General features: G+C 41.2%; 1 protein-coding gene and 1 long non-coding RNA gene across 2 annotated transcripts in view; one reads left to right on the plus strand and one right to left on the minus strand.

Moving 5' to 3' along the window:
• Positions 1–16,058, minus strand: part of SKAP1 (src kinase associated phosphoprotein 1) — a 199,512-nt gene extending 183,454 nt beyond the window's left edge. Inside the window, exons 1-3 of the mRNA XM_072111626.1 lie at positions 15,902–16,058; positions 11,111–11,216; positions 5,531–5,556 (exon numbers count right to left, since the gene is read on the minus strand). Of these exons, the coding sequence (XP_071967727.1) occupies positions 5,531–5,556; positions 11,111–11,216; positions 15,902–15,950 (181 nt within the window). The 5' untranslated portion in view covers positions 15,951–16,058. The remainder of the gene's footprint in view (positions 1–5,530; positions 5,557–11,110; positions 11,217–15,901) is intronic.
• LOC140064584 (uncharacterized) overlaps positions 15,957–23,896 on the plus strand; it is a 44,887-nt gene continuing 36,947 nt past the window's right edge. The window contains exon 1 of the long non-coding RNA XR_011847776.1: positions 15,957–16,077. This is a non-coding gene — a long non-coding RNA (uncharacterized lncRNA). The remainder of the gene's footprint in view (positions 16,078–23,896) is intronic.

Genomic DNA, 23,896 nt, shown 5'->3' on the forward strand with positions numbered 1-23,896 from the left:
TATAAATTAGCATTTTCTATCCAAATACAATTTACCACCCACAAATGCGGCACATCATATCTGCAGGTAATACGCAAGGTGTGTAGGTAACCTATGGGTTTTTCCACATGGTGCAGATTACCTGCTGATTAGCTGTACTGACAAATCACAGTACAGTACAGAAGTAGAAGAGACTGCACGTAGCAAGAACGCAAGCCATTATGGGGCAATCACTTTTTCTTCTGTCAGTCTCTATATAGGGGGAGAGAACTATCTGGGCATGTGTGAAAAAAGATACATCTGCACAATGCTATTCTCCTTTCCTTTCAACGTTTCTAGCATTTATAGAGAATTTAAGAGTAAATTCCATTGGAGGGACAACCCCATTATTAACGTCAACAATTATGTAACCACGACCAAGAAAATGGAGCAATTACATGAAAAGTGATGGTGTACATTTTCGGTGAGTCAGCAGGCCGATAGTTACAATAGGTCTGGCACACTTGGCTCATCATTTGCAACTACATTAGAGGCGCTGAATAAATCACGGTTTTCGTGACACTGGAAGGTGCTCTCTTACTCCCCTGCAAAACGCAGACCTCTAACAGAATTAGCAGGATTCCAGGAGAGGCGAGACAAACTGGGAGTGAACACCCTCCGACTACCACTGAATTTCTGCACCGTGTTTACATTTTTAACACATCATAAATTTCAACCTAGTTATGTTGTCATTACAAGTCTTAGAAGTACTCTCCGACTGCTGGCAAGCGGGCCATAGGATTCTGTAAATAATAGTTAGCAAAATCACTTTGCACTCCATTAATTCATAAAACACTCGCTATCTACTTCAAAAGCCGTCTCTTTGTCACCACACAAAATGGTGTTTTCTACTTTAACGATTTGCTACTTGTACTTGTCATAACTACATGAGGCGAGTATGTTATTGTAAGCAGCATTCCCGCAGTAAAGTATCACAGCTCTCTATCATTCTCCTACCTCCACGCTACCCCTTCAGCTACAAGTTTAAAGCTGCTAGTAATCCCCTCATAAATCACATGTATAATCCATATCCCAGCAAAAGTATGCAGCAGGAAGTGAATACCTAAGGGAAAGAGGATTGTGATGCCATATTGCTCTTTAAAGTAACAAGGATCTAAAACATGGATGATAGATTTAAACTAAAACGCGACAGTGTCCATACAAACATAACAAGGAATCACAGCTGTAGCGGATCCTCGGTAATACAATCGGCTGCTGTACTAGACTCATTGGCAAAAAAAAAATGTTTTGGAATCAAATAAAACTTTATATGGATGAATAAAATAATGAAATATGTAAGTACAATAAAAGAGCAAAAACTGGACAAGAAAAGAAGCTCTGTGTGGTCGCCTCTTTGTAAGATTTGGCTACGTGCACAAAGGTCACAAATAATGTACAATAATGTTTTTAGCCAGTTTGAGCAGTCGTGCCGCAATAATATGTCCTGCTCTATAGTTTGCGGCACAGTCTTCTGGCCCGTTCATGGTGCAGTGAGACACGGTATGCCCACCACACCATGGCCATCCACAATAGACCACTACGGGGGCCGTGACCTAGTCGCAATTTGTGTGGCTAGCTCACAGACCCATATATGGTTGAGAGCGCATAGCGTAAGCTACAGCTGGGTATGGACCCCTACAGGTAGCATATAGTATCCTGCTGAACATCTTGCCACAGATATCGCAGCCATCTAAGTACTTTATTTCCAACTTTTTGCAACTCAAAAATTCTGTCCACAAAGGTTGCTTGACTTAAAAATTATTGGACACATTAGGGGACATCCTAGCAGGAGCTGATCTTGCATCATCCATAGCCAATACTATCATACAGTAGACAATCCACTGCAACAGCTATGATCGCAGAGGATATAGTCAAATTACTAGATTTGTAATGTAAAAGCTATGATAACCTGGTGAACAAAAATGCACAGGTCCCAAGGAAGTGAATGAAGCAATGGACATGCCTTGTATAAGAGTTCTGTTGGACCTCGCAGGGAAGCGATAAGGTGAGGAGAGTTGGTATGTGGTCCCACATGGAACATTCCAAAGTCATAAATCCAAAACCACATCCCTCAGCACATACACTTGTCAGGTGACATGCTGCCGCAACTTTGAGCCCATCGGTCTTGCACCACCTTTCTCATCCATCTGTAACATAGTTAGACTGTGATATCTGCACATGTCACATAGCATAATAGTAATTTTGCAGCCATTTTGCAGGCATCAAAAACCAGCAGCCATCATCTGTCAGAATCTGTGACATAGTTTCATTAGTATTTGGCAACGGCAAGTACTTCTTAATTATATATACAATATCCCTATATTGTTCACTTAATGTGGTTGAAAAATCTAAAAGAGATTGTTTAAAATATTGTTTCTTTTTTGCAATTTTCTGTTCTTTTCTATCAAATCTGATCTCTGTATATCATCTGTAATCTTCTTAACCCCCAACCAGCAACTATTGAGGATAGTCTGACAAATTGCTACACACTCTTCCACTGTATATTTGTCTTTTTTCCATTTTATTCTAATCAATTCCCGCACAGGAAAATTTTTTATCACATGTGAGAAGTGACCGGATGTTGCTTCTAGTATTGAATTGGTGGCAGTAGGCTTAATGTAGGGCGCTATTTGAACTTTATCATTACCTACTAAGTTAATGTCCAATAGGTTAGTCGATTTGTTATCGCAGTTGGATGGGAATTTTAGCACAATTGTTAATGTACTCAATAAATAGTTTTAGCCTCCATTTCCGTTCCCTTCCATATCAGAAGCAGGTTGTCTATGTAACGACCATACCATCTGACAATACCAGTGGAAAACCAAAAAATGCTAATCCTAAAATGTTACATTAACTATGGAGTTTGGAGTCCTTCAGGCTCATTTGCATAATTTGTAAAAACCAGGGCAGAAGACACTAAAAGAAGAGTGGACCTGTCAAAGAGGGCACACACCAGTATGTCAGTGTACTTGGTTTACAGTCCTTCATCCTGGTTGTAGATGTCCTTTAAAAAAAACAAACAATCTTAACCAGGGCAGGATAAAAGCTCATGCACACAACAAGATTTCGCAGATTTTTTTTACAGTTAGCACAAGTCCCCATTCACTTTATATGAGCTCAGGTATAGTTCGTGGATCCCACTGCCCTGTGCATGAACCGACTGTCTGGGCTGTAAAATAAAGGGCACTATTGCGGCACGTGTTCCCCTACCTATGACACATGGGAAGACAATATTGGTCCACAGGCCCGTGGTTTGTGTCTATAAAAAGGCACTTGCCTTATACCATGAATAGAAGCTGCTCCCAAAGAGGGCGAGGGCTCAAGTTCAATTTTTGCACCGGGGCAACAAGCCTCTACATTCACCCCATTACGCTGCTTTCTATAGAGCTATTCTCTTTTAGAAGCAATAGGCAGCCAAGAGATTTACATAGCCATGTGCAGAAGAAGAAAAATAGAAAACCACCATTTCATTAAGTAAAACATTTCACCTGATATCGCAGAACTTGTTGGGAAATTGAATAATAAAGTGCTTGCTCCTGCTCTCGCACAGCACAGATAAATGCTCCTAATTAAGTCTCCGGCTTGTAAACAGCTCACAATAATTTGCCCGGTAAAATGTTTCCCCTGCAAGTACTCGTCTCTCTGGGCACCGCGCAAATGAACTTCATATCACATATTTGTATGTTATGGAGACATTTACAAGGAGAAATTATTTCATTATAGAATCTGTCACTGTCACAAACTGTCATTAAGAGACAAGGAAATCATTGCACTTCCCGAATAAATTAGCCGATCTTTGAAGCTTTCTACGGAATTGTAAAGAGTTTATTTTTGAAAAATTTCATTCTGTATGTTGTTACCTAAAATCTGGTACAATCCAGTAGGACAATGGAATCCATTATCCAACACTAGAGAATACAGATGGGAGGTCTAATACCTGGATCAGTGTATTAAAAATCATCTTTATTCTTCTAATGCTAATTCTAGCCAAAAAAATAAAAGTGTATTGTGGAGTAGGTAGCATTGCTCTAATTAAAACTACTTTTGCGTCTGTTCTTTTTTTTGTTGTCTGCAGTCTGGAAACATCTGGCTGGTGGATTTTGTAGAATGAAGCCAGATGTTAGGTTCATCTGGTAATGGCACCTAAACAAAGGTTTTAATGCAATTTGGAAAGCCAGACTGCTGCGAGGCCTGTATGAAAATGTGATAAGACAATTCTACAGGGATCTCCAGAGCAGCCACACGGATAGTTTGGGCTCAAGTGCCACATAACCAAAAGGAGAGAGAAGAGAATCAGCATGTTGTAACTCATTTTCAGGAGTAACAAATGATTAGATGGAGCAATTACAGTTCTGTCAGATGTGGCTCATAGGACAGCAGCTTCTGTGGCTATCAATTGTCAACGCAAACAGAAAGGGACATGCTGAGAAAAAGTGGATATCACACTTAAAGGGTGGGAACTTTTAAGGATACCAAAAACAAAAAATGTAAATGTTCATCTCTGAAGAAATGAATTATTCATTATTCAATTAGATTTCAATCCTGCAACGTAGGGATCTGGGTCCCAGTGTTTGGAAACATGCAAATACAAGCTACAGGAATAAGTTCTATTAAAAATATAAAAAAGAATAAAGCCTTTTAATTGTCTTAATTCTGTATTTTACATTCATTTTCTTTTCAGTAATCTAATATATAGAACTATATAGAACAGGAAGTATAGTAGAGGTGAAGTATAGATGTCGTTATACAAGACCATTTACATATTAAGTAGCCTGAAGAAATCCCGATATACAGAAGTCATAAGCGCCACAGAATTTTCTAAGTAACCTCTAATTACATTTATTACATCATGCTAAACATTACTTTTCATTTATTGGGGTTGTGTCATAAAGAACAGTGGGGGAGATTTATCAGAGGTTGTACACCAGAAAACTAGCGTACAAGCCCTGAAGTAGGTACAATTCCCTCCTAATGCCACCTCTGCGCCAAGTGGGAATGAAGTGTACCCAGTGGCGGATGAGTCAGTGCAGGGTGTACCTGCCCCACACCTGCACAGTACCTTGCTCCTGCCCCAGGCTATAGCACAATTATATATCAACCCAATGTACAATCCCCTCCTTATGCCACCACCACACCAAGTAGGCATGAAGTGTACCCAATGGTGGATGTTTCAACGTAGTGCATACCTGCCCCACACCTGCACAGTACCTTGTTCCTGCCGCAGCCTATAGCACAATTATATACCAGCCCAATGTACAATCCCTCCCTTATGCCACCTCCACACCAAGTGGACATGAAGTGTACCCAGTGGTGGATGGGTCGGCGCAGTGCATACCTGCCCGCACCTTATTATGCATAGATATGTCCTTGCGTAGTGAGGAGCCACTCACCCAGATGTATAAAGCTTATATAGAGGGGGTAAAGAAGTGATTAAAACCTCATTTCACACAATATCAATACAAAAAAAAAAGTTATGGAAGAAGAAAATGCAGCCACTTTACACGTTTCTCACCTCTCTGTTGAAAGTCCAAAGCGTACCTAAAAGTAAAACATACAAATAATAAGGTTTTTGGTTTTTTTTACATACATAATTTCCCATTTGATTTATGTACACAAATTACAATTTATAATTCTGACCCTTTTAAAAAATTTTAAAAAAACGGGGGACAAAGGAGGTTTGTTTTTATTTGAAATTGATTCATGATGGAGCCATTTCCCGAGGAAGGGATGAACAACTCGTCACTGGCCACTCCCATGGGACTAGGGACACAGCTCTGCATACAAAAAGGTAAACTTTCCACCAACTTATCTTTTTTCTGAAAAAGCCAGATTTATTATAACAACTCTTTGGCAATGTGTACACTATTCTCTATGGGGACATGTGGGGGGGGGGGGGCAGAAAAAGGGCTCCTGATGACAGGTCTCCTTTAAAAACGCTCACTAAATATAAAACTATGTAAAGCTATGAAAATGCTAAGATACTGCTTCTTAAAATTTATGCTTAAACTGATACACATCTCATATATGGCTTCCTGGAAGCTGCCACAAATACCACAACATGAGCACCAGCTGCCAGTACTGAGAAAACTCAGCTGCTGATTGGCTAGAATAAAGTTAAAATGAAACGCTGCTTGTGTAGAGGCTTCCAACTCTCTAGGAGCTTCATTACTTATCCACTTCATTACATGACAGGAGTAACTTTAATAATGAAATAAAACACTAATGTCAGGATCCACTCTGCACTAACATACATCTAGAAAAGGAGATTTCAGAATTATTATATTGAAGGCCTTTCCATCTGAAGTTACTACAAGAACCTATAAAATTGCTATGTTACCTGCATCTCATAGTGCTGTGCATTTACTGTTTCCTCTGTTATTATCTTTCATTACTTCCCTTCTATTTGACATCAAATCCTGGAGGTATGCTCAATTGTTACTTAAAGGGTTTCTCTACATTCAGAAAATAATTCATATTGTTTGTGTAAGGAAAATGGTACAAATTTCCAATATACTTTCTGTATCCATTCCTGTTGGTTTTCTAGATCTCTGCTTGCTGTCCTGCTAAAGAAAGCCTCTATGTTACTTCAAGTGGATAGAAATCTGACCATGGTCTTGTGATGGACACGCTGGTGCAGGAGCCATTATCATCATCAGGGCAGCCATCAGGAAATTCGGGGCCCCATACAGCAAAAGTGTCTGGGCCCCAACACACCCCAAAACCGAACAAGCCTCCTGCCCCCCGCAGTGACCTTTCACAAACAGGGTTTGAGGCCTGTTGCTACGACAAGGCACACTCTTCTGGTAGATTGCCAATAGGAGTCATACTATTGAACGTCACGTGCAATTTTTCACATTTTCATAAAAAAAGCTAAATCCTGCTATTGAGGGACCTGCTCAGGTTTCAAGTCACTTTGAGAGGCCTAAATAAAGTAAAACCCCATAAATTACTCCATTATAGAAACTACACCCCTCAACGTACGTAAAACAACTTTTATGAAGTTTGTTAACCCTTTAATTGGTTTACAGGGGTTAAAACAAAATCGGATGCAATTTCGAAATTACATTTTATTTGGCTAAATTAATGTGTTTTTCATAAAATGTACAAATTCTCAGTGGATAAAATTCCAAAACGCTCCTCAAAATTTGATCCCCCATCTCTCCCGCGTATAATAATACCCCATATGTGGTGGTAACCTGCTGTATGGGCACATGCCAGGGCATTGAGGGGGGAGCTGCGCCATTCAGAGCAGGTTATGCATTGTCACTTTTTATTGGCTATACAATCTTTATTTTTTTGGCAATTTGGACATTTAAGGGCTTATTTTTTGCGACATGAGATGCACTTTACAAATACTTCATTTAAGTGGGTCTATAGCTTTTCGATGAGATTTTATTAACTCTTTAATGTATGGAGGAAAAGAAAATTGTCAATTTGGGGTTTCTTTTTTTTGTATATTTTGGGGGTCGTACACCATACACTAAAAATACTATAATATTTTCATTCTATAGATCACTACGATTACGGTGATACCTCATTTATATAGTTTTTCATTTATTTTTACAATTTTACTGGAGAAAAACTAATACAGAGGAAATCTTATTTGTTTCTGCATCGCCATCTTTTCGGGAACTTAACCTTAATATTTTTTGGTTGACAGAGCTAGTTTAGGGCTTATTTTTTACGTGTTGAGTTGTTCTTTCAATTGGTACCATTTTGGGGCACATAACTTTTTTTGATCACTTTTTAGAACATTTTTGTAAAGGGATTTTATGAAAATTTATATTTTTGGCGAGTTTTTCGGGTTTTGTTTTTACGGCGTTCACCGTACGGGTCCAATAATGTTTCTGACTTATTGTACAGATTGTTACGGACGCGGTGATACCAAATATGTGGGGGGTTTTGGTGATTTTCAGGTATTTTTACTTTATTAGATGTGTATAGGGAATGTTTGTGTTTAGGGGACTTTAACTCTATTTAATTAATTATTTTTATTAAAAATTGTGTTTATTCAGTGTTTTTAACTTTTTTTTCTTTACTTTTACAGGTTAGCTTGAACAAGTGATCCACTGATCACTTGTTCAAGCTATTCTTCACCTAATACAGTGTAATACAGATGTATTACACTGTATTATGTGAAACACTGAGCATGCTGCGCATGCTCAGTGTGTCACAGCCGGGTCCTGCCAGGAGGCACGGACCCGGCACCCGGAAGAAGATCGCGCAGCCCCGGGCACCGGCAGTCCCGGGGCTGCGATCAGAGCAGCGGGACCCCCCCGGTAAGCGCCGCGGGGGGGTCCGAATCCTGTTAAATGCCCCTAGCACGCCGCGGTCAGCGCGACCGCGGCGTGTTAGGGGTTAACACCCGCGATCGGAGAAATCTCCGATCGCGGGTGTTAGAGGAGGGTGTCTTAGAGTCCGGGCCCCCCTAGTGTCTTAGAGTCCGGGCCCCATAGGGCAGTACCAGTTGTACTGCCCTATCGGCGGCCCTGATCATCATTATTACCAGAGCTGTGTGATACAAATAGCCTGTGCACCTGTGTGACATCACATGACCAGAAACAGATTTATATCCACTGGAAGTAAACATAGAATCTTTTTATAGAAGCGTTTAAGTCCAAATCTATATGCAACCAGGACAAGCACTTTAACATGAGTACTACATATAACTGTATTAGGGAGATGCTGTATATAATATATATATACACTCACCGGCCACTTTATTAGGTACACCTGTCCAACTGCTCGTTAACACTTAATTTCTAATCAGCCAATCACATGGCGGCAACTCAGTGCATTTAGGAATGTAGACATGGTCAAGACAATCTCCTGCAGTTCAAACCGAGCATCAGTATGGGGAAGAAAGGTGATTTGAGTGCCTTTGAACGTGGCATGGTTGTTGCTGCCAGAAGGGCTGGTCTGAGTATTTCAGAAACTGCTGATCTACTGGGATTTTCACGCACAACCATCTCTAGGGTTTACAGAGAATGGTCCGAAAAAGAAAAAACATCCAGTCAGCGGCAGTTCTGTGGGCGGAAATGCCTTGTTGATGCCAGAGGTCAGAGGAGAATGGGCAGACTGGTTCGAGCTGATAGAAAGGCAACAGTGACTCAAATCGCCACCCATTACAACCAAGGTAGGCAGAAGAGCATCTCTGAACGCACAGTACGTCGAACTTTGAGGCAGATGGGCTACAGCAGCAGAAGACCACACTGGGTGCCACTCCTTTCAGCTAAGAACAGGAAACTGAGGCTACAATTTGCACAAGCTCATCGAAATTGGACAGTAGAAGATTGGAAAAACGTTGCCTGGTCTGATGAGTCTCGATTTCTGCTGCGACATTCAGATGGTAGGGTCCGAATTTGGCGTCAACAACATGAAAGCATGGATCCATCCTGCCTTGTAACAACGGTTCAGGCTGGTGGTGGTGGTGTCATGGTGTGGGGAATATTTTCTTGGCACTCTTTGGGCCCCTTGGTACCAATTGAGCATTATTGCAATGCCACAGCCTACCTGAGTATTGTTGCTGACCATGTCCATCTCTTTATGACCACAATGTACCCAACATCTGATGGCTACTTTCAGCAGGATAATGCGCCATGTCATAAAGCTGGAATCATCTCAGACTGGTTTCTTGAACATGACAATGAGTTCACTGTACTCAAATGGCCTCCACAGTCACCAGATCTCAATCCAATAGAGCATCTTTGGGATGTGGTGGAACGGGAGATTCGCATCATGGATGTGCAGCCGACAAATCTGCGGCAACTGTGTGATCCCATCATGTCAATATGGACCAAAATCTCTGAGGAATGCTTCCAGCACCTTGTTGAATCTATGCCACGAAGAATTGAGGCAGTTCTGAAGGCAAAAGGGGGTCCAACCCGTTACTAGCATGGTGTACCTAATAAAGTGGCCGGTGAGTGTATATATATATATGTAAAAAATGAAGAGAAAATTAGCTGCAAGTCATCAAATAATACTGTAAATTCATATGGTAAAATTGTTCTTTATTTATATACATGTTTTGTATAGGTGTCAGGAGTCAGGGGTAGTAGACCCACTGGACCACCACAAACGATGATGTAAGCGGAGTCTAAGTGGCTCCCGGTTTTCACCAGAGCCCGCCACAAAGCGGGTTTGACTTGCTGCGGCAGGATACCACCAGGTCGCTTTATAGGCATGACTTTGCTTGCGGTGGCGGCCAAGGCGAGGTACAGGATCATGAGACAGAATCGTGGTCGGGGACAGGCAGGGAGGTCAGGACAGGCAGCACGGGATCGAAGTCAATAGCAGAACATAAGGTCAGGTCAAGCAGCAGAGGAACGTAGTCAGGAACAGAACTGGGGTTACAACAGAAAATCACAATACAAGCGCAGGGCAGATGGAAACAAATTTTCTCTATGGCACGAGACACAAAGATCCTATTTTATAGGTCAGCGCCAATTAGCAACGCACTGGCCCTTTAAATTTTATAGAGCAGGCGAAGCACCGCTGGAACGTGGAGAGGTAAGTGAGGCTGGCACAGAGGGGCACAGACAGGCACACGGGTCACAGGGGCACCCATGACAATAGGTTTGTATTCATTATTAATATGGGGGTATTATTCCATGACCATGACTATAGTAGCCCATGGTAGGGGGTCTTTGGTGGTATTATTCAGTCACTGGTAGAGGTCATGGTAGAGGTCATGGTATAGCATTATTGAGTGAGATTATGGTAAAATTATTCAGTGGTAATGGTCATAGTATGATGGTATTATTCAGTTATGTGGCGGTGATGGTATTATGTGGCAGTGTTCTCTTGGTACAGAAGCAACATTCTATTAAATAATATTATTGTGGAATTTGATCAGAATCGTAGTAATATTCATCACCGGAAGGTGGTAATATTTGGTCCTGGTACAGTGATATTATTGATAATATTGGTCTTTATATAGAGGATTTGTATTTGGAAAGAGAACTTGTTCAGTATATAGTAGTCCTGTATGGCCTGAGTTTTGCTATTGAGCCCCATGATTTCCATGTAGCTTAATTGGAGAGAAACATGACATGAGGTCAGCAATGTTAAAGGGACATAAAGGTGGTTGTACCTATTTTGGAGTGTCCTGAAATCCTGAAGTATTTCTTCTCCAATTTCTCTCGCTTGGTTGCTTACAGTTTCATACTGGAGGCAGGCAGACAGAAAAGACTCTGCTTCTGGAATTTAGAAAAAAATGTCAAATGAGTCACCACCAATAATTCTAATACAATTCATAATTTTTATAGTTCCATATAATTAAAGGAAGCTTCTGCTTAGATAACAGCTGAAGGTAGCAGTTAGTGGGCAGGCCTTGCGCCTACCCAATCCGGTGTCAGGCACTCCCCCCCACCACCACCACCATGTTTACACCCACTTGGCATGGATGTGGTGTAAAGGGGAAAATAGGGACAATTTCTAGCTGTATGCCAGAGAACCCTGATAAATCTCCCACGTTGTACTAGTTCCCGAAAGCATAAAATAGGTATAAAAGCATCTGCAATCGTACCAGTCCCTCCTCACAGCTTTTGGATTGTTCCAAGAAGCAATCGTAATGTTGTACTAATATACAAAAAAGGGTCAAAAAGTGATCCTTGAAACTACAGACCAGTGAGTCTAACTTCTATTGTGGGGAAAATATTTAAAGGGCACCTACCACCACGAATCTACCTATAAAGGTAGATCGGGTGGTAGGTGGATGTATGGGACGTGAGGATAGCCCTTTTTAGAGCTAATCCTCACGTCCCCGCTAGCCTAGCATAAACTTTATTGACCGAATATGTTAATTTAATTAAGCGGCTACCGGGGCGTGGAGTAGCCGGACACGAGGCTACACGGCGCGGCTACTCCACGCCCCAGTAGCTGCTTTCCCCTGCCTACCCTGTGATCTTCGGCGCGCAGCTGCTGGCAGCTGCGCGCCCTCGTCCGAGAAGCCGGAGTTCTGCGCATGCGCAGTAACTCCGGCCAAGATGCGCGATCTCGGGAACGAGGCCGGAGTTACTGCGCATGCGCAGAACTCCGGCTTCTCGGACGAGGGCGCGCAGCTGGCAGGAGCTGCGCGCCGAAGATCACAGGGTAGGCGGGGGAAAGCCGCTACTGGGGCGTGGAGTAGCCGCGCCGTGTAGCCTCGTGTCCGGCTACTCCACGCCCCGGTAGCCGCTTAATTAAATTAACATATTCGGTCAATAAAGTTTATGCTAGGCTAGCGGGGACGTGAGGATTAGCTCTAAAAAGGGCTATCCTCACGTCCCATACATCCACCTACCACCCGATCTACCTTTATAGGTAGATTCGTGGTGGTAGGTTCCCTTTAAGGGGTTTGTTAGAGATGCTATCCTGAAATATCTCACTGTACATAAACATATAACAAAGCATCAGAATAGGTTTATGAGGGATCGATCCTGTCAGACTAATTTGATTGGCTTCTGTGAGGAAGTACGTTCCAGACTGGACCTGCGGGAGGCTGTGGATGTTGTATATCTGGACTTTTCCAAGGCATTTGACACCGTGCCACATAAAAGATGGTACATAAAATGAGACTGCTGGGACTATAGGAAATTCTGTGTATTTGGGTAAGCAATAATAATAATGATAATTCTTTATTTATATAGCGCCTACAGATTAGGCAGCACTGCACAGACCTTGCCAAATTGGTCCCTGTCCCCATGGGGCTCACATTCTAAACAACCTACCAGTTTGTTTTGGAGTGTGGGAGGAAACCGGAGGACCTGGAGGAAACCCATGTAAACATGGAGAGAACATACAAACTCTTTGCAGATGTTGACGTGGGTGGGACTTGAACCCAGGACTCCAGCGTGCCACCCTTAAGCAATTGGCCTAGTGACAGAAATGGCACATTCTCAGATTGGGTTACCATTGCCAGTGGAGTGCCACAGGTGTCAGTATTGGGGCCACTTCTTTTTAATATTTTTATTAATGACCTTGTAGTGGGTTTACACAGTCAAGTTTCAATATTTGCAGATGATTGTAAGCTATGTAAAGTAATTACGGTAATACTGCGGCGCTTGAGGATTGGGCAGAGAAATGGTTGATGAGGTTTAATGTAGATAAATGTAAAGTTATGCACTTCGGCCATGGAAACAAAAAGTATAATTATGTTCTAAACAGTCAATTACGTGGTAAAACTGGAGCTGAAAAGGACTTGGGGGTATTGGTGGATGGTAAACTTAATTTTAGTGACCAGAGCCAGGGGGCTGCTGCTAAAGCAAATAAAATAATGGGATGTATCAAGAGAGGAATAGATTCTCATGATAAAGACTTAGTTCTGCCCTTATACAAATCCATGGCCAGACCACACGTGGAATATTGTGTACAGTTTTGGACACCAGTGTATAAAAACAACATTGTAGAACTGGAACGGGTGCAGAGGAGAGCAACCAAGATTATTAGGGGAATGGGGCGATTAGAATACAATGACAAATTACAAAATTAGTTTTTTTTTTGGTTTAGAAAAAAGACGACTGAGGGGAGACCTCATTACAATGTACAAATACCTTTTTATACCTAGGTCTGTGACCAGGATAAGGGGGCATCCTCTACGCCTAGAGGAGAGGCGATTCTACCACCAACATAGACAAAGGTTCTTTACTCTAAGGCCCCTTCCACACTAGCGTTGCATTTCACATCAGGGTGCAATGCATGAAAAACTGATGTTTTTAGCTGCGCTTTTGTTCCATTTTTCCTTGGAGTCATTAGCGTTTTTGCGTTTTTCACGCGCGTGTTGTTCGCGGGTTTTTCACGCGCGTTTTGTAATTCAATGGGAGACTCGTGCATTTTTCAAAGGGACCATGGTTCGGGAATAAAATGTTTTATTTAATTGAAAAAGAATGTCTTCTGATAAGTTAGCAGATGTATACAAACATCTGCAATCTATTCTTCACTGTTCCCCCCGTATATTATCTCCCGACAAGTTGGCAGATGTGAAGAACAGTGAAGAATAGAATAAAAACAGTGAACACAGTGAAGAATAGATTACAGATGTTCGGCACATCTGCTTACTTGTCGGGAGATACGCGCGGAACGGTGCGAACAAAATAGCATGTGAAGAACAATATATATGTGTGAAGAACAAATTGCAGATGTATGGAAACATCTGCAATGTCTTCTTCACACACATATATAGTTCCTCACATGCGATTTTGTTCGCACCGTTCCGCGCGTATCTCCCGACAAGTAAGCAGGTGTGCCGAACATCTGTAATCTATTCTGCACTGTGTTCTGCACTGTGTTTTTCTCTTAAATGATCCTGTGTTCACTGTGTTCACTGTGTTCACTGTTTTTATTCTATTCTTCACTGTTCTCCACTGTGTTTTTTTAATTAAATGCTCGATCTCGAGCAGGGGAATTATTCATGTCACCTAGCAACCCATCCGTTTAAAACGCATTGCACTCGCATTGCTTGCAAGTGCAATACGTTTTTGATGCGTCTCCATAGACTTGAATGGGGCGGGAAAAACGCGCGTGAAACGCAAAAGTAGAGCATGCTGCGATTTTGATGCGCGTCAAAACAAACGCAAGCACGCGCGTGAAAAACAACGCAAATGAGGAAAGACCCATTGGAAACAATGGGACAGAGTGCAATGCAAGTTCTGCGCGTCAAAAACATGCGCAGAACTCGCGCGTGAAAAACGCTAGTGTGGAAGGGGCCTAAGAGTAGTAGAATTCTGTGGAATTCTCTGCCGCAGGAGGTTGTTATGGCAGACTCTATGTACGTGTTCAAGAGAGGCCTGGATGCCTTCTGGAGACAAAAAATATTATGGGGGTAAAAACATTTGTTTAATTCTTAAAGGTAGGACTTGCATCTTTTTCCAGCCTTATATACTATGATACTATGATTATGATCCACACCTGCTTTTGGCTTTAAACACTGTATCTGAAAAACCCTGAGGGCGCGTTCACACGTTGCGTTTTGGTTGCATTTTCATTGCGTTTGAAACGCATATATAACAGCTGATGTGAGGTAATTTGCCTAATTACATTACCGTTTACATTTGTAAACGCAATGTTAACGCATGTGTTAACAAAACGCATGTGTTAACGCTTTGTTAACACGTGCGTTAACATCGCGTTTACAATGCGTTTTGTAAACGGAAACGTTAACAGTGATGTAATTAGGCAAATCACCTCTCCTCAGCTGTTGTATATGCGTTTCAAACGCAATGAAAACGCAGGTCAAAACGCAACGTGTGAACGCGCCCTAACAAGAATCCAGAATGAAAAACCAAGATGTAAATCTGAAGCGTTTTTCAGGAGGATGAAAAAACATAATGACAAACACAACAGGAACGCCATCAGACTCATTGCTAAGCAAGTATAATTTATTTTTTTTGTATGACAGTCACAGAACTGTATGATAATGAACCCAACTGAAACCAAAGACATTATTATTAAATACACAAAAACATAACTAAGAGCGCATCCACATGCTCGGGTTTTCAGATGCTGATTTTGAGGGCCAAATCAGGTGTGGATCATAATTGGCGAGGAGAAATAACTGAGAGGTGCTTCTAGAGCTAATTTTTTTTTACTCTATTCCTGGTGTGGACACTCCTTAAAATGACAAATAGCAAGAGTGCGTTCACACTTTCAGTTTTTCAGATGCAGTTTTTGATGTCCAAACCAGGAGTGGAGTGAGAAAAAAAATAGGAGTAGCAGATATGAATGATATGTTTTCACCCATTATGATCCATGCCTGCTTTTAGGTTTCAAAAAATGCATCTGAAAACCTGAACGTGTGAACACACCCTTATACTTTTGTGATACCCAACACTGTCACTGTCTCCATCATACCAGGTATAACAGGACAAACACTAGAGACGCCTCCCTCTCCCTCGTGGTCAGTCACCTGTGAGAAGAATGACAACGTCCCGCGGTATAGCCGGCCTCTGCATCATTATGTCACGTAATGAAGCACTAGCTCCCACAGCTACAATTACACAGAGCCGGTGGCAGGCGTGGTCACGTGGTTTGCAGCAAGCGGGAGATTTCCTTCAGCTGGGCTGTGCAGGATGTGTGACGCAGGTACGAGCTCAGCATATGTCTGGTCACTGTACTCTTTGTGTATTTAGTTGTTTCAGGACAAAGAGAGCTCCAGCATCCATAAAGCTTCATACTTTATTGGATATTCCTTCTTCAGAAAAAAATACAACAAGAGGCCATAAAGAGGTGATAAATAAAGTGTCGCACTTTAGCGCTGCATTGTCACTTGTTTCAGACCTTGAGGGTGCGTTCACACATTCAGGTTTTCAGATGCAGTTTTTTAAGCCAAAAGTAGGTGCTAATTATAATGGGTGAGAACATATCATTCAGAAGTGCTACTACTCCTCTGTTTTCACTCCACTCCTGGTTTGGACCTCAAAAACTGCATCTGAAAAACTGAATGTTTGAATGCACCAAAGACATCTGGTGAATATATAAAAGTGCATAAACTGAAAAAAAAACTCAGCAGGTGGCTCATTAACCCTTCATAGTAATGACCGCAGTATAGAAATAATCTTACATACATAGGGAAATTTTGAATAATAAAATCCATATATATAAAGAATCGCAGTACCTGTATCCCGAAGTTGAAAATTGGAGATTAGGGCCTGTGAGACACATGCTGTTTTTCCATTGCATTTTTTATTTGAAAGTTAGACGCAGCATCTTTGCTTCCTCTGACTTCTTTTGCGCTCTCTAAGATCTGCATTTGTAAGGTGTTTTTTCACAGCGTTTTTCAAAGTGGTTGACCTTTATGAAAATTGGTTGCAATTGTGGTCTATGTTTAGAAGCATATGCGATGACATGCGCAAACAGCAGGGAGAACAACAAATCCAAGCAAGAACCAAAAAACAATAAGCCACTGCATTTTTACAAGTTCCAAGAGACACAGATGTATTCATCAAGCGCTGCGTTTTGAAAACGGACATAACCAAACATTAGAAAAACACGTGCACATCAGTAAATTTTCTAGTAACACATTCCCTTCAGGGCACTGGTTTTGAAACTGTTCGATCCTGTTGAATGTCACTAGGTACGTGCATCTGAAAGTTTGGGTGGAGAGGTTAGTGACCCAAAGAGACTGGTAACTGAAATGTTCCGAAATAAAGAATAAAAATCCATGGCTATGGTGGCGACAGTACATATATAACCTTTTTCTTTTAAGACATTTAGTTTGTCTGAAGTTACTTCTATCCAAGCTCATTCCTGTGATACAAATGGCACCACTTTTGCATTCAACTGTTACCACTACCATTATCCATCTAAGGCCCCTTTCACACTTGCAAGTGTGATGCATTGAACTTGCATTGTACTCTCCACATGTGCTGCCTGGAAAGTCCGTCCTGAATGCTGCAAATCGGAACTGAACTGAATGTGGAATTCAGTTCCAGTTTGCAGGGATCGGGCTGGTCGTTCCTGGCAGCACACACTGTGAGTGTGATGTGAGTATAAAGCATCAACTGGAAACTGTAATTGGTGGCCTAGAGATTGCCACAAAAATAACTCATGGCCGCAAATGACTTCTATTCTTTCCTCTCTCCATAGAAGGTAAAGGACATGTCCAATATTTTGTGGTGCTGCCGTCTGGCAATTTGGTGGATGAATTTCTCCGTCACCACCAGTTTTGGACTTTCTTCGACCCACGTGTTGGGGTGGAGGCCTAGGGGGGCCCTTCTGTCACATTATAGTCTCTGCCGGAAAAACTGATGGAGACTATAGTAGAAAACTTCACCACTGCCAATCTGGTCTAAAGTTTGGAACTGCCCAAATTTTCCATCGTATTCACTAAGAGGTCGGAGCCTCTTAGTGGATAGGGCCACAGGACCACCGCTGGGGGGGAACGAGTGGCGTTTTAAACACCTGTATTCCTCCCTGTGTGTTCACTGCACCATGACCGGGTGCCATATACCTCTATGGGAGCAGTAATCTAACTGCAAATTGTCACAATTGCGCTTGTGGGATTGGGGCCTAAGGCCCCTTTTACATGAATATTCTTTATACAGTCATGTATTTCAGTGCCATATTTGGCTGTGTACACATGACATTTTTTAACTATATGTGCACGTATGGCAATGCATCCGTTCCGTATCCATATAAAATACGGTCAGTTAGCAAATTACATTACGGTACTTGCTTCGTCAACCCCCAAATCCCTGGATACTACATGTAAATATGGCAGCTTACATATGCAACACAGATTTTAAACATTCCCATAGACTTCCACAGAATGGAAATACAGGAGAAAATAGGACATTATCTATGGTTTTTTACGTCTCGTTCACGGTACAGTACAGTATTGAATAGTGAATGTGGCTGTGTGCAGGCTGTATGAAAACAGTATGTTACAGGTAGGAGGCCGAAGTATTAGATATTGGAAGTACACACCTGATCACCTGAGCACTATAATGTGTTGCAGATCCATTTACTATACCTGCTTTGTAGAACATTAATCCACTTATTTGAGATTATTTTAATTTGTTACATGCAGATTTGTATCACTTTTCCATGCATTTATTTTGAAGGTATATATTTTTTTTATATTTATTGCAAACCTGTATACAGCTACAATAACATGAAAAAAGTGTATATTCTGTAAAACAAAAATCTGGTATAAACACTGTTTATACACAAATAGGTTACAAAATAATGTATGACATTGCTTTGAGAGATTTGTACTCAGTAAGTATTAAACCATTTGAGGTCTATTTAGAGACTGCTCTGATTTGGGTAATCACTGTGGATATGCTTGTTACCTGTAGGAAGTTCATGTTATTTGCTGTCCGTCTTGGCTCGCATCACAGCGCAGAGCCACCTTCCTGAATGAGTGCAGCGCGCGGGGCAGACAGGGCAAAAGCTCAGATGAGAATTGAGATTATCCATCGGACTGTGACCTGCGCTGTCCTTTTCTTGCAGCCTGATTGATGACTTAGGTTTAATTCAGAGGTGGATATTGATCTGCATGCTGCTTGGTCACCATGTGTGACAAAGGTATCTTCTGCCGTATGGCACTAGTGCAGACTGCCTTTCCAAGTCTCAATACCATCAACCGGTTTTATCGACTGTTTTATTGACAACCCTGTAGCCTAATGAGGAGTAGAAAAGCACACTTCATTAAGTCCATACAAGTGACATTCTGTATGAACAAGAAGAGATTGTCATATAATACTGTGCATGGTTTAGGATGGAGAAGAAGTGGCTAATCACTCTGGACAGTGTATCGGACTGCATTCTTCTTAGTTCTCTAATCTTATACGCTCTTCTTTGTGGGTTAGTCCATATTTCATAAAGTGAATTTTGCTGCAAAATAATTGTGGTTCTGCGGCAACATCTTTATGTGTTAAATGTTACTTTAAATCAGATTTAATGTTTGACATTCCTTAAAGGGAACCCATCAGCAGAAATCGACCTACTAAGCAGCTGAACACCTTCTAAATGATGTTTCTTTCATGGCCCAGTGTAGTTGTATAATACAGAAAATCTGCAAAGTGAAATGTAAAATGGGTGTATAAAGTAATGGAGGTGGAGAGTTTAGCACTGAAGTCAAGCTCTCTCTTCCTTGCTGTATCTGAGGGTCCTGCAACCATGGACATCACTAACAGGTTCTTCAGAAGTCTGGTGAAGTATGTCAATCACAGCAGATTGACTGAGGAGGGAGCGCTAGACTAGTATTAAACTCTCCATGAATTTATACCAAACATTTTATATCTCACTTCTGAGGTTTATTTTCTAGATGACCCCACCACACTTGAGTCGGGAAGTAAGAGCTCTCCAGGCGGAGACTGCCACTTAAGGCCACCAAGTAGGCATGTGGAGTCACGGATTCAAGCCACCACACTGGGCATAAAAGAAATAGGATATGAAAAGTGTTCATCTGCTTGCCAAAATACTGGTTGTGGTTTATTAGGTTGTTATTATTATCAGTGTCAGCTCTGCAATAGAACTAATGTGTTGTGGATTTGAGAATGACTGTATATTTTGAATTCTGCAGTCTTATTTTCTCCTATAAACTATACACTCACTGGCCACTTTATTAGGTACACCATGCTAGAAACGGGTTGGACCCCCTTTTGCCTTCAGAACTGCCTCAATTCTTCGTGGCATAGATTCAACAAGGTGCTGGAAGCATTCCTCAGAGATTTTGGTCCATATTGACATGATGGCATCACACAGTTGCCGCAGATTTGTCGGCTGCACATCCATGATGCGAATCTCCCGTTCCACCACATCCCAAAGATGCTCTATTGGATTGAGATCTGGTGACTGTGGAGGCCATTTGAGTACAGGGAACTCATTGTCATGTTCAAGAAACCAGTCTGAGATGATTCCAGCTTTATGACATGGCGCATTATCCTGCTGAAAGTAGCCATCAGATGTTGGGTACATTGTGGTCATAAAGGGATGGACATGGTCAGCAACAGTACTCAGGTAGGCTGTGGCATTGCAACGATGCTCAATTGGTACTAAAGGGGCCCAAAGAGTGCCAAGAAAATATTCCCCACACCATGACACCACCACCACCAGCCTGAACCGTTGATAAAAGGCAGGATGGATCCATGCTTTCATGTTGTTGACGCCAAATTCTGACCCTACCATCCGAATGTTGCAGCAGAAATCGAGACTCATCAGACCAGGCAACGTTTTTCCAATCTTCTACTGTCCAATTTCGATGAGCTTGTGCAAATTGTAGCCTCAGTTTCCTGTTCTTAGCTGAAAGGAGTGGCACCCGGTGTGGTCTTCTGCTGCTGTAGCCCATCTGCCTCAAAGTTCGACGTACTGTGCGTTCAGAGATGCTCTTCTGCCTACCTTGGTTGTAACGGGTGGCGATTTGAGTCACTGTTGCCTTTCTATCAGCTCGAACCAGTCTGCCCATTCTCCTCTGACCTCTGGCATCAACAAGGCATTTCCGCCCACAGAACTGCCGCTCACTGGATGTTTTTTCTTTTTCGGACCATTCTCTGTAAACCTTAGAGACGGTTGTGCGTGAAAATCCCAGTAGATCAGCAGTTTCTGAAATACTCAGACCAGCCCTTCTGGCACCAACAACCATGCCACGTTCAAAGGCACTCAAATCACCTTTCTTCCCCATACTGATGCTCGGTTTGAACTGCAGGAGATTGTCTTGACCATGTCTACATGCCTAAATGCACTGAGTTGCCGCCATGTGATTGGCTGATTAGAAATTAAGTGTTAACGAGCAGTTGGACAGGTGTACCTAATAAAGTGGCCGGTGAGTGTATAAAATAATTTACCCATATATTCATCTTTTTGTAAAGAGCTGTGGAATTTGGTGGCGCTATATTAACTAAATAAAGATTATTATTATTATTATTAAGGAACAAAACTTGCAAATGAAAGATTTACTTAATCTAAAATCTAGTGATTTTCAGTTTTTAAAGGGGTTGTAATTTATATATTAAGGCAGACTGTTTAAGAAGGGTGCACACAGACTATAAGTGTCCAGAGTTTTTCTGCAGGGACTTAAGGGGTTAATAAATATACTTTAAGGGAGGAGGTGGGGTAGTTGATTTACCCAGGATGCAATAGGGTTGTCTCCTCCCCTCCCCAACCCTTGTACCTTATAAAAGGAGGGTCGTGTCCAGGTCTGGCCCTCTTTGATCTTCACCTTAAGCTTCTGGCCCTCCCTTCCCTTTTTTTGGATGAGAATTGTTTTATTTTCAATTGTTAAAGTTGTGTTTTGTCCTGTTGTACAGAAGTCACAGCTGGCAAAATAACAAGTGAGAATTGTGTTATCCAGTTTTGCGTTTATGTACATTACAAAAAAAGAAAAAAAATTTTGAAAAATGTTCCATTTTTCGAAATTTGAAATCATCACATTTTGAGTTGCTGAATAACATTTTCCTAATGTTTACTTTACATTTTAATCATTTTTTAAATGTCTGTATAATTTATTTTGATTTCACGCGGCTTACAAAGTGAATATCGCTTTTCTGTATTTTCAGAATTTACTATTTTGGGGATAAATACTGTTTTGAATGAAATTTTAAATCAACCCATTTCAAATCTGCACCCCTCAAACTATCAGAAAATGTTTTTAGGAAGATTGTTAACCCCTTGATATCTTCATAGTAATTGAATCGAAATGGAGGTGAAATTTAGAATGGTCAAATTTTGTCAGTTATACAAATTTTAGCCCTAAAATTTACACATTTCCAAAAGATTTTTATCTTAAAAATTGTTATGCAATTTCTCCAGTACAGAGACCCCCCACATGTCGCCGTTACTTGTTTTATGGGTGAGGCACAGAAGGGAAGGAGCGCCCTGCAGCTGCCATAATTTTAGTTTTCTCATTGGCTCCTTTTGTAGGCTATAACATTTTAGCTTTTTCATTATTGGGGCCATGTGATGTTTTGTTTTTGTTTTTTTCGGGATAAGATGCTTTTTCCAGTGTTACCATTTTAGGGTTGGTATCTCCAATTTATGAACTTTTTAAGGAGTAGAAAAGCATCAATTCTGTACTGGATTTTTTACTTTTTTTTTTTTTTTTTTTGGTGTTCAACGTATAGTTTAATAATCATGTTATCTTTATTTTATTGGCCAATACGATTACGGGGATACCATACTTGAATATTTTTTCGTACGTTTTACTAAATTTGCCAAATAAAACCCTAATGTGTGGAAAAATCTATCATTTTTGCATCGCCGTCTTCCAAGTGGAATAACATTTTTACTTTATTGGCTACAGAGCTGGTTGGTGGCTTGTTTTTTTGCATTACATGTTTTACTTTACAACAGTATTATTCTGGAGAACATGTTTTTTTATCACTTTTTATTGCATTTTTTGTGGGATTAAATGGGTAAAAATCATAATTTTTTTACGGCGTTCATTATATGGGTTCAATAATTATTTACTTTTATTTTACGGGTTAGAGACGCGATGATACTATATATGTGGGGTTTGTGTTATGATTTAGACTTTTCAGTAAATAATGTCTCTTTATATGTTATGGGGCTAATGGGCATTTTTTATTGATTTATGAATTTATTTTTTATTGAATAACATTTTTTTAAACTTTTTTGCTAGTTCCATGATGGGACATGAACAAGCAATCATCTGATTTCCTGTTCATGATAGCCCGCGGTGTACTGGAGCGCTAAGGGGTTAAAACTATATGGGTGAATTTACCAACTATTCTGCCACAAGATGTTAATTAAAAGTGCTGAGACCGTTTTCCACAACAACAACAAGCCTCTGTCTCAGTTATTTAATTGGCGACTTGGGTTTGTGGGTAATTTAATAGTTAAAGTGCAATATGTTATTTAGGATAGTTACGTGAGTTTACTACCAATAGTCTGGACAAAGACATAGGAGGTAGGTAAGTGGTTCTCCATGCCGTACATGGACCTCCATGGTTCCACTGTCTACAGGCATTAATGAACACAGAGCATCACTCAGTGATTAGACATTTTGTAGAAACTCTGATCCTGGGCATTCAACTCCTTAGATGTTCATAGCAATCACAGAATCTTAGGGGTTTCAGAGAGAAGGAGCTCCCTCTATAAGGCATTTGGAAATGTAAAAAAAAAGATTGCAAGGATGCTAGTTACATGGCAGCCAATAAACCTAATGAAAGTCCTAATGGTTCCCTGCATTGCATTGAGAATTTAGGCCCACAAGCTCTTAGCACCTTGTTATGCAGGACAGTGACACAAGTATGTGACATTGCCTACAAGAGTCACAACGATGCAGAGGAGTCAGACTGTGTCACAAGTGCTCCCGCAACCCACATCTCGGGTAGTGGGTTCACCCGCGTTCCTCCCTGTTCAAAAGTGCGGCACCCGCGCTTCTTACCTGTTCATGATCCCAGGTCTCCGGCCGCAAGTGCGCGTCCCCGTCTCCTTT

This window comes from Engystomops pustulosus, chromosome 6, assembly GCF_040894005.1.
Source record: "Engystomops pustulosus chromosome 6, aEngPut4.maternal, whole genome shotgun sequence".
NCBI classification, from domain to species: Eukaryota; Metazoa; Chordata; class Amphibia; order Anura; family Leptodactylidae; genus Engystomops; species Engystomops pustulosus.